The following is a 17,327-nucleotide window of genomic DNA, read 5'->3' as shown; positions in this document are numbered from 1 at the left end:
CAGTAGCTATGGCCATTGTCATGGTTTCTAGGGATTTTTGTCCTGTCTTCCAGGACACCCATTAGAATTTTCTTCAAGCAAGAGTCAAGCAAAAAGTGAACATCTTTTTGAACATGTTAGTAACACAATAGTATAGACTTTGTCATGCTTCTTAGACAAAATTTATTATACAGCAAGGTAGAGTAATGATCTGCTATAAATGTTACGAGACCTAAAGAGTCATAGTGATAATGGCAAAAGGCTCGTTCATACTATAAGTCAGCAAACATACTGTGATCTTAAACATCAATCATCTATGTCCTGGAATCTCTATTGAATACTTTTACTGATCTGTATCACTGAATTATAAAGATACGTTATTTATACATTAATTCTGATTTACTTGTAATTTGATTTCTTTATTAATGACAAGAAATGAGAACCCTCTCCATTGGAGGCTAATTTTCTCCATGCAAGTCATATTTTTATCACAGCTTGGATGGCTGAACTTATTGGAAAAGACAGCTGATAAAGCAAATCAAATCAGAAATATTTCACTTTGTGGGAAGTTTGGATTACACCTTACGTCATGACTTTAAAGGATTATCTTTGTTTGAAAGGAAATCAATGTGTAGCCGTCAGTTGCTAATATTTTGCATTACATTTCTTGTTCATCATTATCTCTCTATGAAAATACATTAGATTTTAACACCAGATTGTACATGTATGTATATAGTTCACATCATCATATTGAGAAGGCAGTCATATATGCTGGTTAATGATGAGATGCAATCTAAATGCTGGCATTCTATTAGCAGAGACCTAAATATATAAGTTTGTCCTCATACATGCAGTTGTATAACACCCAGACTGTATTCATTATCAGAGCCACCCAGACTGTATTCATAATCGGAGCCACCCTGACTGTATTCATAATCAGAGCCTCTCAAGAATTTGAATATCCATTTGATGCACTAGACACTTGACAATACTACCTCTTCTGATCAAACAGACTTTGAAAGCAAACATCATTTATTTCAAAGAGGGGAGGGGGTGTTCTTGACTCAGCATAATTTGTGACCTTCACAGGGGTGCAGCAAGCATGTAATTAATCAATCAATTAATTAATCGATCGATCGATTGAATTATTGATTGATATATTATTTGGTTGAATGATTGATCGATTGAATAATTAATTTTTGTAGCGAAATAAAACTTATTTTTTGTGTGATATTGATCAATTGACTCATTGATTTTTGTGGTGATATAAAACTTCTTTTTTTGTTCTTTCCCTGGCTACTTCTTTTTCAGCTGTATATAATTCACTCTTAATTGACTAAATAAAGACATCTTGTCTATTCTTCTCTTATCTCAATCAAAATGCCTCTAATCTCATAATTAGCAGAGATCAGTTACCACAAAAATTTGCTTTACCTCTTATCTACTGGATGATTATCACACTGGACAAATAAAACACTCAAATATGCACTAACAAGTAAGAAAGAGAGAAGGGAGGTGACGTCCTTTCTCTCTTTTACTAGTTAATGCATGAATGAGTGTGATAAACTCCCAGAAGATAAGAGATAAAGCAAAGTGTTAATGTAACCGATCTCTTGGCAATTATAAGATTATGGGTGTTTTAATTCGATAAGAGGAGAAGAATGGGCAAGATGTCTTTATTTAGTCAATAAAGAGGGAATTACAGAGAGAAAACTAGCCAGCGAAGGAAGAAAAAGTTTTATATCACCACAAAAATCAATGAGTCAATTGATTCACACACAAAATAAGTTTTATTTCACCACAAAAATTATTCAATTGATCAATCATTCAACCAAATAATCAATCAATCAATCAATTACATACTCGCTGTACCCTGTGCCTTCCCTTTAACATTTCCTGGTAAAGGGAAAAAAAACACTCCTGGAAATAAGGCATTTTGATAAACTTTGGGTTATGAAGTCATTGCACTATTTTATATCACATATATTTTGTGTGTGAAACACAGAGTTGAAATTTCTTCCTCATTCATTGTTCATTGTAGGCCCTCACAATAGACATGCAATATCTCATGGTAGTCTGCAGACAAGTACGTCTTATCACAGAACCTAAATATTCACAACTCCAGAGTGCTAATTATTACCTTCAAATAAAACAATCATGACTATTTATTACTACTCTCAGGGCCCAAAGTTTATGAAATTGAAAAATATATACAAAACAACAATACCCGATTGAGAACAAGGCAGTCTGATAAATGTTTTGAAAGTTTGATCAGTAGCCTGACTGTGCTAGTGATTGGTATTTTGGTCAAAAAATGCAGTTATATCTTTCATGCTCTTTGATATCACATATACTTTAATTGGGGTTGAATTATATTGAATCCAATCAAATTCATCTTCTACATGGCATGCAACAGTGTAAGCGGATTGTTTATTTTATTCAAATATACCCACAAGACACAAGACATCTGATTTTGCTGAATGCCATTTTTTTTTTATTTCTGATAAATCTCAGCTATAAGCTGATTTGCCGCCCACCTCTCTATTGCAGTGTGGCAGTTTGTAACCATGGCAGCATAAGTAGTATTATGGAATAGCACAACGACAACACATCAGATTGCAGACATACTTTTTTGGACCCTGATCCAAGCAAAGTGTCAAACAGGACAGACATTGGAATCCTTTCCAAGTCATCTTTAACAAACTTGAACATAAATTCATAATACTAGTAACAAATAAAAGATACAAAATTGTCATAATCTTGTCTTGTTTTTTTTTAAGGCTAGATTATGAAAGCATACTTTAACAAGTTCCAACACTGTAATGATACCATGAGATTGAAACAAGACTGATTATATAATAAATATGAGTCACTGAAGGGCTTACATTGAGAGAGTGTACTGTAAAAACACAGCCTCTTCATACAAAGTAAAAACTGAATACAAATAGGGTTGTCAGTATATATGTACGTTATGATAAAGGTTACTTGTAAATGGTACACTTGTGGTCAACATCAACAAAACACTTGTACATTGGACTTTCATTGTCTTGAGTTCATTTACATGTTTTAAAATGTTTTTATGACCACTCTCCTAGAACAAGTCGTTCTATAGAACTTACAAAACAGAAAACTAGACATAAAATAAAACTTTGAAATCAATATTTAAATGCTAGATAAAGAGGCCTATTTACATTGTGTGTTGTTAAATTGACTTGATATACGTTACATTACATTCATTATTTAGACATCAAGTCTATAGAGTTGAACAACAACATGTATAAATATACTATGAACTGGTCAGGTTGCATAAAACAGGAGTAATGATATATGTCAAAGAGCAACCCTTGACTTTGAAGTATCATGCATGAAAGTGAACTCTGCATCTATTGTTGGATCATGTTCTATTTTGGGGTGGGGATCATACTAAACTTACATCTTATATTCTGTTAGTAGCACTTGTATACATACATACGTACGTACATACATACATGTACACACACACACACACAGTCGAGTTGCATCACATATGTCTCTGGATAGATTGTTTTCATAAGAATAGTTATTTCACCTCAGTCTGCATCCTCAAGCAGGTGCAGTCAACAAAGCTGTTCTTGCAAAAAGCAATTCTTTTTTTAGCAGTTGTGGGAGGGTAGCAAATAAGGAAGAATTGCAGCTGGGAAGTCTTGATTTTGATACAGTGGGAGGGGAAAACATGATGATGTCTGTAAGGTAACACACATCGTGTACGCCAAAATGAATTGTTGATGAAGTGGAAAGCATAAATCGTTGCGTCAGTGCAGTAAGGTCGTATCTGCCTATACAATTGCATAGCAGATACGACCTGACTGCACTGACGCAACAAAATGTTTTCCTCAGTGGTGGGTAGTGGGTAAATCATTGGGTGGGCAGTGGGCTGGTGGGCAAGTTGAAACCCAGTGGGAGGGAGGGCGGGCAGATATCCTTCACCAAAATAGAAGGGCACATACCAGCTAATGCCTCCCCACATTTTTTTGGAGGGGGGTGGGGGTGGGCAATTCTATTAAAAACATCATTTTTGGTCTGATGAAACAACATATAATTAATGAAAACCATAAATCTGCCCATTGGCTGCCCCTGCTCCAGTCTCATGTTATGTGTGTCATACTTGTGAGTTGAAGAAATATATAGTTTATCAGTCAAAATTATTCACAAGCAAATAATTCACTTGAGTGACAAACTTCTTTGAAATTTCAGCTTTCAAAAACACAACATCAAAGAAAAGATCTAAATGAAAGACAGGTACTGGGATGACATAAAATAGAACACACTAGTATCTATGTACTATATGGAACACATGTCAAGATACTGCATTATGCGTATGTCAATCCTCACACTTATTAATTGCACTAAATCATTCTACACTATGTCTTGTGAAATTTCATTTATAACCTAACTTACAAAACTTACAGTAAATTCTAAATACAATCTTTGCACCAGTTTCAATAACTATTTGCACAGCCCCTCACAGAGAGGAGTGCCTAAGTTTAAATTCTGAAGGTACACGGAACATTACTCTATACTCAATATACTACAATAACACCATACTTGCCCATTGTATAGGCTCTTTTCTTCTGCTACATAAATGCAAAGAGTTGACACCTTGATTAGCTTTTTTTTTAAAAAGGTGTGCTGCAGAAGGCTTTCAGCTTTCACAAGGCTAACACTGCAACATTTGTAACACACACATAACTGACACAAAGTTTTGTCCATAATACAGTACATACTACAAGAACCACAAACTTAAAGGTATAATTACATGTGTTTCAATTTTTTGGTTGTTTTTGTTTAAATTTGTTTTTGGTTCGCAGAAAAGCACAGAACAAGACATAAAAAGTAAGACTTCAAGTTAATACCAATATTCACACTAGTTGCAGAGATGAAATCATACGCATATTATTGCAATGATATTCTTGCAGTAACAAGTGAAAAAAGGCAAAATGTAAGAAATCCATGATTTTAAAAGCATATTTCAAAACTGCACCAATGCCACCAGTTGTCAGACAACCAACACAAGATGGCATTAAAAAGCCACATAAGTTCAAACTTGGCTGTGTGTATTCAATCATTTTCAAAAAATTGGAGACTTTTAAAGCCATTTTCGGATAGCAAAATTTCATTAATTCTTCTTTCTTTTAATTTGTCTGTGAGTGATGAAAAATTGGCATTAAGTTAATTTCCTTCAGATGGATGTATGGTATGATTCATACTATAAAATGATTAATTAAGCTGGCTTAAAAACATAAATGGCACATTTTAATTGCCAGAAATGTCCACAAAGTCAGTTTGTTAACTTGTAAGACTTCCATCATAAATGTTTTGTGAATGTTCAATCATACCTTTACAGTATGAAATACTGATATTTTGTGGATAATTATTTTTTTCTATATTGTTTTAGATATTATTTTACAACCCCAATAATGAACAACGTCAGCCTACGAGCAAGCCTAAAAAATGAAATGTTAGCACATGGCCTTTCATAATGCTGGATATTTCAAATATTCCCACAAAACAAGGTTTTAAAATTCAATAATGCTGAGTAGTTTTAGCCAAAGTCTTCCATCAATACATGTAACTCTAAAATTCCACACAAATAAAATTATTTTATGAGTTGCATCAATCAAGCCTTAAAGTAATTTCAACACTTGAATTCTGCTAACTAATCTAGAAATTCATTGCAACTTACTTTGATAGTTATCATTGTAGTGTTTGTTCTGACACCAGCAGGTACTGAAGAATTAACTGCCTACTACAATTTGATAGATACAACCCCATCCCATCCCTGAATACTCTAAAACAGAGAAAAGTTACATGTTCATGTACAGAACTACACTCGTATCTAACTGCATAATAGATCCATCCATTTAACTTTGTAGTAATTTCACAGGAATACTACACAGTGTGTTATTGTACATGTCCTTGTCAACAGATAATGGTTGGTGTTATATATATCTACTGTAGCAGATCGGTGGGATTTACATGTTTGTACCTGGGCACTTCTGACAAGTACAGTCACGTTTCAGTATCAAGTGACATGTATTTCCTTAAAAGAATCTCCAAGGAGTATTTGACACAGACTAAGTAAAGGTTGGATCTAACTGAAAGCATTACTTTTTAAAGTTTTACAAGTAGATAAAACCCAATAGTTCAGAGAGTGGGCAGCTTTATGTATTAAACATATGTGTATTCTGATATTTGACTGCACATACGTAGGTTGAATTATACAACATCCCTGTCTTCAACAGAACCATGTGAATCTTGGACTACAATTTGGATATCATTTGGCTTTCTTCAGTTTGCTGGTGTTCTTAAATATTTGATAACTTACTGAGTGTAATCAAATATTGTCAATAGCTGAGCATGGATAATTCTACAAGATGGGATCTAATTTTGATAAAATAGGACCATATTTGTAGGAGTGTAGTAACTCCTAACTAATGATCACACCATTGAGCTGTCATAGTTTATGTCATAGCCATAGAGACCATCCAAGATAACAAATTTGGCACTGTGCTAAACACAAGATTTACTGAGTTGAGATTAACTTCAGTTAACACTGTCTTATTAAGTTGGTACAAATTAGACTAATTATGTTGGTTGAATGAATGTTGCAGGAGATCAATTTTGGCAGCATCTGAACACAGTATCAAGATGTAAGGCAAAAGATCGACTTCTGACTTCTAAAAAAAATTTGGGAAGAAGCAATTGTTACATTGAATATCAGTGAAACAAATATGCAAACAGATAATCTCAAAAAAAATGTTTAGAGGCAGAGATACTTTTGTGAAAACATAATAACAACACTTTCAAAATAAACCATGATAATACTGTGCCTTTTAAATTCATTTTGCAACATAGCATCATTGCATTTTCCCCGTATTACAAATAACTTACACTGAGAGTCTCAACAGTACTTTCTGCTTTTACCCACATCATGTGGTGACGCTATGCATTCTTCCAGTTATTCCACACTGGACTTCCATATGGTACTGTAACACCAAATGGCAAATACAAACAGTATTTATGTGTAGTCTTTGCTACATACTGATTTCACTGTATAGTATGTAGTATCTGCCATTTCTTCAGATACATGTAGTGATCATGTGGCAATTACATGGTAATCATGAAGCAATCACATGACAAGCTTGCTGTCGCTGATCATTTCATTGTTGATTAGACAGCACCTTGAGTCGGAAGACGTTCAATTGACTTGTCTCTGGTGTATTGTTGTGACTGCACACCACTTCAGTGTGGCGTCTCCTGGTTGTAAGCAAACATGAGAACAGGAAACTGTTTGATGTGTGTTGACCATTGGGCAGAGATTTGGAAAAACTTGACACTAGGCCATTCCAAGCCATCAATGTTCACTGTAAGACAAAAATAGTAACAATGTTATTTTATACATGACAAATTCACTTTAAACCTCAGATCTGAGTATCAAGTCAAAGACAATCTACACTCTATTGTCTAACATATCTAATAATATTGATCTATGGGGATCGTTTCCTTCTCATCGTGGCCAATTTTGAGAAGTCCCAGATACTAAAGATTCAACTCACCTGTTACAGGATTGGTATGACTTTTACACATACAAATTAAACGATTGATACCATCAACAACCTGGCTCTTTGACTCTGTCTCTTTTGGTCTCTTGCCAATTCTCATAACTACAGACAAAGAAATACACTCATGTTACAATATGTTCAACAAAAATGTAAGTTTTCACATCTGCCTCACATCACTGAAATCCAGCAATAGGAAGATCATTACTGTCTACCACAAGATATTCACACCTTACATATTTTATCAACATTCTTTGCTTAAAATTACTGTTCATAAAAAACCATTACTGTTGTTTTGTTATGACTCATAAGAGTATTTTAACAGTCCTTATTGAACAGTATTCGATCCATAACTATCTATTTCATTTTGGCTTATATTCATACCCAATAACACCTCAGAGCCTTGTGAATTTATGCTAATTGTGAAATATGGCAAGTTATCACATAAGTAAGTCAAATATTATGGTATCCATTATAAGTATAAAAATTCATGTGATACAAATACAACTCACTTTTCTTATTCTTCTCTTTGGTGACAACAACTAAAGACAATGTGGACGTCAAAGCACAATCTCCAGGATTTGGCAGTCGACATATGTTGAGTGATCTGAAAGTTGTTTTCAATGAACATTTCATGCTATTATCTTTAAACTTTCCACCACTGCTACTACTGCTACCTCCTGGTGTTGTCACATTGGTCCAGTACTCTACTTGTAAATCCATTAATTCACTGCTAGTGAGGGCAGCATTACTAGCTGCTATTGCAATGGGACTACTGTAAGACAAACAAAATACTCATACAGGTCAATCTTGATGACTTACGATGAATCATCCCCAATGTATGTATTTTATGAAGTATTTCATTAATTACACAATGTAAATTTAAAGGTTGCAGCTACCTTACACCAACTGGCAAATCATCTATCTTAGACTGACCATCTACACATTTCACTTCATTTTCAGGTATACAAACATACAACTTATTGATATTTCATCATTTTTAGCATAAGATAAACAACCCAGAAAAACAAAATTCATACAAGATTCGGATATTAAAGCCTTCATTTTTCACTGGGTTTAAATGTTACTAACATAATTATGTAAACTTGTAAGTGGTAATCACTATACTGCCAATGAAAGATTACTTGTAAAGTTAGCTAGAGTGAATCTGCAAGCAGATATTCACCTGTCAACAGAAATTTCACTGGGAAGCTGTCCTTTCACTTTCAACAAGACTTATACAGAGAGTAGAAAGTTTTTCATTAACAGTATAACATGGGTTTAGGATAGTGTGATTACTTAAGTATGTCAGCTGAAGTATCTCTGAGAACAGAATTCTAGTAAAAGTAGTTCCGTTTTGTCTCTTCTCTAATACAATCTTGTAACTCTAGTGCCAGTGGTCTCCATGTATATCAGATAAGACCCATTAATGGATACCTACTTTGTTTATGTCTACCATTCTAACTGACAATTGGTATGTGATCTGAAGTCGGTACCTCTGTTATCAATCTGCATTAATCTGGGTACTTTTATTCATTGATAGATACATGTACAAAGGTACTTACGCTGCCAAAATCATTATCACTAAAAGTATGACAACCATTAGTGACATTTGGGGTCATTAAAGCCATTTCTCATTTTTGATATTTTTATTGTTAGCTATATTTTAAATTCCTACGGCAATACTAAGCTATTAATGTAGGAAATGTTGGTACTGAGGTTAAAATTATAACAGAAATGACAATAATTCTATATCAAATCACATCATGCAACTTCCTATAATTAAACAATAACACACGCCAATGAAGGCAATATCACAATTTATTGCCTGCCTGGGGCTGGCACAAGTTTAACAAAATTTTGATGATGCCAAAGCCTGGAATATGAAAGATTCATATTTTTAATACACAACTGTGGCAAATTGAAAGCTGAACATTGGCACACTTGGATTTTAATAAGGAGACTGTTATTCACTAACTTTTAAACTCATGGTTAGCCAAACAAGAGTTTACAATTTTGAACCAGAATTTCATATTAACAACTAAAATCATAATAAGGAATATCTTTAGATTTTCCATGAAATTTTCAAGACCTGTTGTTATTCCAGTACAAATGTGCCATTTTACTTGTCAATGAGTACAATGTGTATGTGGGTGGGTGGGTGGGTGGGGTAGGTAGGTAAATGTTAATATATGTGTCATGAAGCTAGGATTAATCTATATAGTGATGACTTCTGACATATACACATCTACCAACTAGGCTATACTTTTACACAATTTTTACTTCAATCACATACAGGTGAACTATTATTAGTATTACTAGTGTTATTTTCAAACAAATATTTTGTGATATTTAGTGAACTTCATACATTGATATTAAAAAAACAGGTATCACATGGAAAACTAGCTGTAAGCCAGGGTGTTTTCTTTTTATTCATAAAGTATATCATTTTGAAGCTTTTAATACACAGATCAATAAGTATAAAAAGTCTCCCAAAAATAATTTACATATCATCTTTATATTTGGCCAAAGAGAGCACGCAAAATTGTCAACTTTCATGAAATGTCATGTGATTTCAATCGATCCATTAAGAACACTTGTGACATACCTTGATGACTGAGCAGCAACGACACTAATTGCAGGGCTGGGTGGGGGTGTGTTGGACTCCTTTGATACTGCACTACTTGGTCCAGGTGGACTTGATGATAACATGTTAATTGCTGGTGCCCCTAACTCCTCCCAATCACCTACAGACCAATCAAATTATCAAATCCAACTAAAGTGAAATCCTGGCATTATACAAGAACAGACTGTAAACAGATAGCCACAATGACAAAAGCAATTTTTAGTGTCTATTACTTTGATGACAGTAGGAATTTTACTGAATAACTTACACGAATGACATGTATGTCATATACAACTACAGCGGTCAATTATATAATAGATCAATTTTTCTTTCAAAATCTTCAATGACAATTTAATAGTTTGCCATACTATTGTAAATGAGGCCATCTGTGTACATTTAGATGTTATTCCCCAATATATTTCTTAGTTCAGCCAATTAAAATACGAGTGACCTAAGGGGCCTTTGTCACTCCTCATCTAGCAAATTGTAGTGACAACCCTTAGGTCACGAGTATTTTCCGGCTGAATGAAAAATATATTGGAGAATAACATAATTATACCAGTATGAGTAATATCAAAGAAAAATTGGGGAAAGTAATGGCAATTTTGAACATTTTGACTCATATTTCAAACACAGCAGAACCAGTGACATAGACACATGTTGTTGTGACATAGACGCGCATTGTCGTTACGTAGAACGACCAGAGTATATATCCCATATTTTTGGCTTATGCATGGTATATTGATACTTACCTGACAGAGTACTGCTAACTTCTGATGACCCAACTCTTACATCCTATCCAAGGAAGAGACAACAATAAGTCACATTTACAGTTACTCTACATTGTTATCAGTAGAGCTAACTGAATTGCTTTCGTAACAATATTATCAATATTATGCTTGTAGACAAAGATATGATGTCATGTCATTGAATATTATATGGCCTGAAGACATGATCAGTACCATTATCAATATGAATGTACAGAAAGATTACTTCATGACCTTTACAAATGATAATCTTTCTTTTGATTTGAAAAACAAACTTTCCAAGTAATTGCCCATGTGACATTATGATTGATAGTAATTATTTATATAATAGACTGGGTGTATGAAATACAATTACTAATTATATAGGTACTTATCATTGTCCAGAAATCGACTAAAAGTCTCAAAAAACTTCTAAAATATTCTAGAAGAGTGAAATAATAATTGTGTACAATTTTCCTTTGTGTCTTTGACTCTGCGATGAAACATAACATGTACCAGCTTAGGGGTCTGTGTATATATATGTGTTGTTGAATGTTTTCAGACACTGTCATATATAAAATCACTTTGTAAAAGACTGCATCATTGGGGTATTATACATGTAGATATCTTGATGTATAACATGTTGTACAGCTAAATCACTAATCCATTTGACAGTACTCAAGTAGAGAAAATAACAATGAAGAATATACGAAGTGTCAACAAATTTATTTCATTCATTCTTGTATCGTGTCATACAGATAGGTACACCTATTCCTTTATCATTGACAACAAGAGTGTATTCAAGTACTTGGTGTCATACAGTGAACCTGTACAATTTTAAGACACTCTTGAAATACAATCTTTTTTTAAAATTAGTTTCATGTTATTTCCTGTATAATGATTTTGCAAGTGTATGCAAAGAAGAATAATATATAAAATAAAGTCTGTGTATATGTAACTATAAGTAAATGTGTCTGTGTGGGTACGCATGTATACACTGTGTGTGTGTGTGTGTGTGTGTGTGTCTGTCTGTATGTATGTATGTATGTATGTATGTATGTATGTCTGCATGCATGCATGCATGCATGCACGCATGTATGTATGTATGTATGTATGTATGTATGTATGTATGCATGTATGTATGTATGTATGTATGCATGCATGCATGCATGTATGTATTTGTGTGTATGTGTGTATGTCAGTATGTCAGTGTACCTGTGTATGTGTGTATGTCAGTGTATCTGTATATGTGTGTATACTTACATTAATGAAGGGTACAAACTTCTGAACAGAGTCTTCATCAGAGTTGTTTCGATAATTAACCATTGCTTCAGCAATTGGCAGTGGAAATACAATACTGGCATCTCGTAAATATCTACTGACACGGTGAACTAGCTCAGAATAATCTGGAATGGAAAATAGTGCACATTATTTACTGAGGGTGTGTAGCAATTGGCAAAATTCTCATTATAGTATGAATATCCTCAACTTAGTTAATGGTTTTAAATTTGATTTAATCACAACAGTGATGTGCATAGATTTTGCTTAATCACTAATCAGATCTAGACATACACACATAAAATATGTGCATGCAATTTTAATTCAATTGAACCAGTAGTTTTGAAATGACAACATGTACATTACTTAAAAACAGTAAAACATAGTACTTAGATGATACTGTAACACATTGCATTACAACACCCACTTAGCATATATTTAAACAATATGCAAATCAGGATTAGTATGCATAAACCTTGTTCAAAAACTATATCTACATATAACCATAAAACATACAGAGACAGAGACAGACAGACAGACAGACAGACAGACAGACACACACACACACACACACACACACACACAAACAAAACAAATAGACTAATGGACTGACAGACACTTTAGTTACCATCTCTACAGCACTTTTGAATGTAGCTCAGTTGTGCGTAAATGGCTACCATAAATGGAAAATGTTTTTTCATACTTTTTTTTTTAATTACACAATCCAGTGTCAATAATTAACATTTAATAACTATTCATATTTACAAAGTTCAACAAACTGAAAAATATTTTAAACAATTCTCGTCATTAGCTATTGCAAAATTCAAAAGTGACCACAACATAGGAAAATATGGCAAGATTTGAAAATTGTAGACTCACCAATATTTTCTTTGTCAGCTTTCTCAAAAGCTTCCCTCCAGAGGGAATCCATAAACAAGGAACTGTACCTACTATCAATTGAGGCTAAATACTTGGCAAGAGAATTGGCACCTAGATATGGAAGACAGAAAAAATTCAGTTTTTAGATGATTTGAATCATGTATGTGGATAGTTGTAAAATATTCATGTTAACTTTGCTATAAACTGTAGAGATTATATTACACTGATATCAAAGATTTATCTTATACAACACACTATCTGATTTAACTTTATGCTCACAGCTATCTTTCAACCTACGCTATACACAGCTTGTTTTTCAGGTCGATACAAAAAAACATTGCAACTAATGTTTTGTCATTGCCAGGCTCTTTCTATACAGTCACTTGAATGTCTTCACAATTTTAAGATTCTTTGACAATATACAAGGTATTTATTTCATCAAATATCTGGAGATGAAAGTATGAAAGTGGTACAAAGCTGAGTTACAATCTATCCAAATGCTAAATACTGCTATCAAAACCATTTGAGTTACACATAAACAGCCCCCCCCCCCCCAATAACTTGTTACTTTCAACATTTATACATCACTGACACAGTAGTAAACATCACACATAATACAGTAACAATAACCTTTGTAATGTAATCTTGGAAGGGTAAATTTTGCATCTGGGTAGCAACTCCAGTAAGTGTAAGTGATCGCACAAATTACATTCATATTAAGATCAATGTTTTATTCACACCTGATTTTACCATGCAGCACTAGATAATAACTTGAAAACTTATCTTTGTTGTCTTTTCATTCAAAAATAAAGTAATAAAATTTCAATCTATATTGCCTTGCTGAAATATTTTAAAAGACAAAACAGTTCACCTCTGTCTCTTGTACAAATAAAATAATAAAATAATAATGTTAATAATGTTGGTTTCTTATATAGCGCTTTCCCACTCCGTGCTCAAAGCGCAAAATCCTTGGAATAGAAATGAAATATTCATTGATTTGAGTCTGAATTGCCAGCTGAATGTGAAATAACATTTTGAAATAAAAAATTAATAAGTCTGAATCTCTGTAACATGTTTGTGACTCAAATAAAGGAAAGTCTTGTAAGTAACGATGACTACCAGACGTGTTGAAGAAATAAACTTACCTAATGGTATAACCAGAAACCTGATGTAGGTCTGCCAGTCTGGTGACTTGGCTGAGAATTGTTCTACATACGGCCTAAGTACTGAGTTGAGGTACGCATCACTTCCAGCTACAGCTAACTTCAATGGTGGTGGACTGGCTGCATTCGTATTACAACTACAATATATCAAAAAGTTGGTTTTCTTTAAATTTAGCTACAAATATACAAAGAAAGGAAATGGTTTTATAATGAGACCCGTCTTAACTACACCATGGCTGAACTAGAACACCATAACCAATACCATTATCTGTTCTGGGAACTCCTGCTGTGTATATTTACATCAAGACCTCTCTACAGCAAACACTATTCTTAGTTCAACCAAAGCAAAGTTTGGACTGGTTCAGAAAGAGGAAATAGTCAAACACACATAATACCTTAGACCCAACAAAATGTAAAAATATTGAATGTCACTGTGAATGTCAACATGATGAAATGGAGGATGTTAGGGACAGCATGAGCAACTATACTATAGAAGTATTAGTAGTTAGGAACCAAACTTTTAAGACTACTGCTTTTATAATTGAATATTACCACTAGAGGGCGCTATTGGGAGCATAGCCACTGATCAACAGTGTAGGAGGTTCAAATACAAGTATCAGTTGAAATCAAATTATGAAATTTCAAATGTCATCTTGTTGCAATCTGTAGCACTTTCACAAATTTGAAACACAAGAAATGAGAAAAGGAGTGACAGAAACAGATGATCATTTACAGTATGCAAAAGTTTGCTTTTCAGAGAGACCACTGCAAGCATCGCACTTTGGCCAGAGTTCACACAAGAAAAAGCAGAAGAATATGATGTAAATGAGGAAAGTGGACAGGAGTATGATCTAAATCAAACCAGATGCTGCAGTATGACCCTTTCACTGTTACATAAACAACGTCATTTTTTCATCATTGCAAATTTTGTCAATTTATCAGCAGAAATCTACACTCCTACATGTTGCTAGTGTTTGTATCAAAGAATTAGAAGCAAAATCAAAACCAAATTGTACAATTTGTACTTTTGTTGATATGAATGGCCAAATTTGGGGCAAGTCAGTGAAAGGGTTAACTGTGTACTGAAGGGACTTGACGCCAACCTTGTCATCCTCTTGGTCTTGGGGCCATTGTGTCTGTGTTAATAAAAAAAAACAACAAACATTCCAACATAAACAACACATGCAATTGTGAGTCCAGAAAACCAGTAGGGATCTATCAAATGAAAATGAACATTTGCACAGGCTACTAGAATAATTCCATCAACATTGTCAGCTATATGTGAGTTTAACAAAACATAAATCATGCTGCTACCATTACATTAACAAAGGCAAGACTTTCATATAGTCTTTGTCCAAGCAAACCTCCCAGTTTCACAAGCATTTTAAACTCTTTAAGTATTGGAAATAGTATAAAGTCAGATTAGAACAGACATGATATCTTTTTTATTAATTTGTTTTATTCTGTGTATTTTAAATAATGACTAGCAAGCCTGGACACAGCTTTGTATGAAGTCAGGTGTAGATAGCATTACTATGTGCTTCTACTACATTCATTTCAACTCACAATTTCTGTATCCTGTTAACAATAAAAGCAAATGTGGCCTGCACATCTGCACCTGAACATGTACAAACAACTTGATTCTGCTGTTCCTCCAGTGCTTGAGATAACAACTGAAATAGAAAAAAGAAGTTTTATTCTTCTGCTGTACCTTACACAACTGCCACAGGTGCCAGCCATATTTTACAACGCAATTAGTTAAATTTGCTGACAATCACATACGAGATATGCAATATTCATGTTAAATGTAACATGGCCGGTAGCCAACTATTTCAAATAATTAAGTGTGATGTCAAACTTACTAGACATTGAAAAGGAGATTGCATCACAAACATACAACATCTTAGCGCCTGATGAACAGAATAATATGAAATGACATTACTGCATCTTTAAATACCTCTTCCAGCAGTAGAAAGGACAGAGATTATGCAAGCACAGATACAAATGAATCACTGATTCAATTATTCAATTCATTTGCTATTGATGAATGTTTCCTGAATGTTTGATACATGTGACTAGTATAATACAGTATACTGACCTGTCCCTGCCATTCAACTGTATTGATTAGTATAATATTGTCTGGTATTTGATCTTCTGATGGCCATGCACCGGCCAACTGGTCTGGCAGTGATCGTCGAGGTTGCTGTTCAATTAAATCATATGATTAAATTTAATGTACTGGAATGAAGACACATTTTTTAAATTTCTTTCTTTAATACAGCAACTTCTCCTTGTGTAATAGACAGATCATGAACTAATAAATATCTTGTATGGAATAACTGTTGAATATCTTAACAGGTAAGTCATCACAGAAAGATATACTATGAGGTTATTACCCGATATTACCGCTTTGTTCATCGTATCGAGGTGAGTGCTGTTTCCGCAACGTGACATGAGTCGTAAGACGAGTGTCGCACTGCCAAAATGACATGAACAGTGATACAATGAATGAAGAGGTGATATCGGGTAATAACCAATTTATCATATGCCTATATCCAGGAATTCAAAGAGAATAAATGAAAATAAAAAAGAGCACAGCCTGCTATACACTTTGTGCATCAGGTGACTCTATTGTCAGGTGACATTCACATGTACAGTCTGCTGACCATTTCAACCTGCTTTGATGAAATGTTTAAATGATCGTCAACTTTCATCAGATTGTAATGTAACTTTTCATAATTATTTTGAAATACAAGTTTGATAGTAGAGTAGCATCTCTAAAAGTTTCAGGAAATACTTTAATGTGTTAATACAACTAGATGGTGGACCTCGAACGTAATTTCTGTATAACATTAGTTTGGTAGTGTAGCATACACATTGTGGGTAGTCTACCGTCATGTCGGTGACACCTCTGCAAAATGCACATAACTGTACAGTGTTCTCATGAATTTGTAATTTAATATACTATTTTTTTGTAAATAGTATCATTTGGGTATGGATATTTTCATTAAAATTTCCCTGCTTTGAAAGATATCCCAGTTTTGTGGCCATACATGGT

General features: G+C 33.8%; 1 protein-coding gene across 1 annotated transcript in view; it reads right to left on the bottom strand.

Annotated features, from left to right (window-relative positions):
• Window positions 1-1,785: 1,785 nt before the first annotated feature.
• Window positions 1,786-17,327, bottom strand: part of LOC144449426 (phosphofurin acidic cluster sorting protein 1-like) — a 58,000-nt gene continuing 42,458 nt past the window's right edge. The window contains exons 11-21 of the mRNA XM_078139961.1: window positions 16,368-16,472; window positions 15,836-15,942; window positions 15,373-15,405; window positions 14,252-14,406; window positions 13,107-13,217; window positions 12,213-12,355; window positions 10,956-10,998; window positions 10,186-10,324; window positions 8,090-8,352; window positions 7,575-7,682; window positions 1,786-7,382 (exon numbers count right to left, since the gene is read on the bottom strand). Of these exons, the coding sequence (XP_077996087.1) occupies window positions 7,261-7,382; window positions 7,575-7,682; window positions 8,090-8,352; window positions 10,186-10,324; window positions 10,956-10,998; window positions 12,213-12,355; window positions 13,107-13,217; window positions 14,252-14,406; window positions 15,373-15,405; window positions 15,836-15,942; window positions 16,368-16,472 (1,329 nt within the window). The 3' untranslated portion in view covers window positions 1,786-7,260. The remainder of the gene's footprint in view (window positions 7,383-7,574; window positions 7,683-8,089; window positions 8,353-10,185; window positions 10,325-10,955; window positions 10,999-12,212; window positions 12,356-13,106; window positions 13,218-14,251; window positions 14,407-15,372; window positions 15,406-15,835; window positions 15,943-16,367; window positions 16,473-17,327) is intronic.

This window comes from Glandiceps talaboti, chromosome 2, assembly GCF_964340395.1.
Source record: "Glandiceps talaboti chromosome 2, keGlaTala1.1, whole genome shotgun sequence".
NCBI lineage: Eukaryota > Metazoa > Hemichordata > Enteropneusta > Spengelidae > Glandiceps > Glandiceps talaboti.
Note: the sequence above shows the minus strand (reverse complement) of the source record. Positions and strands in the feature narration are given on the sequence as shown.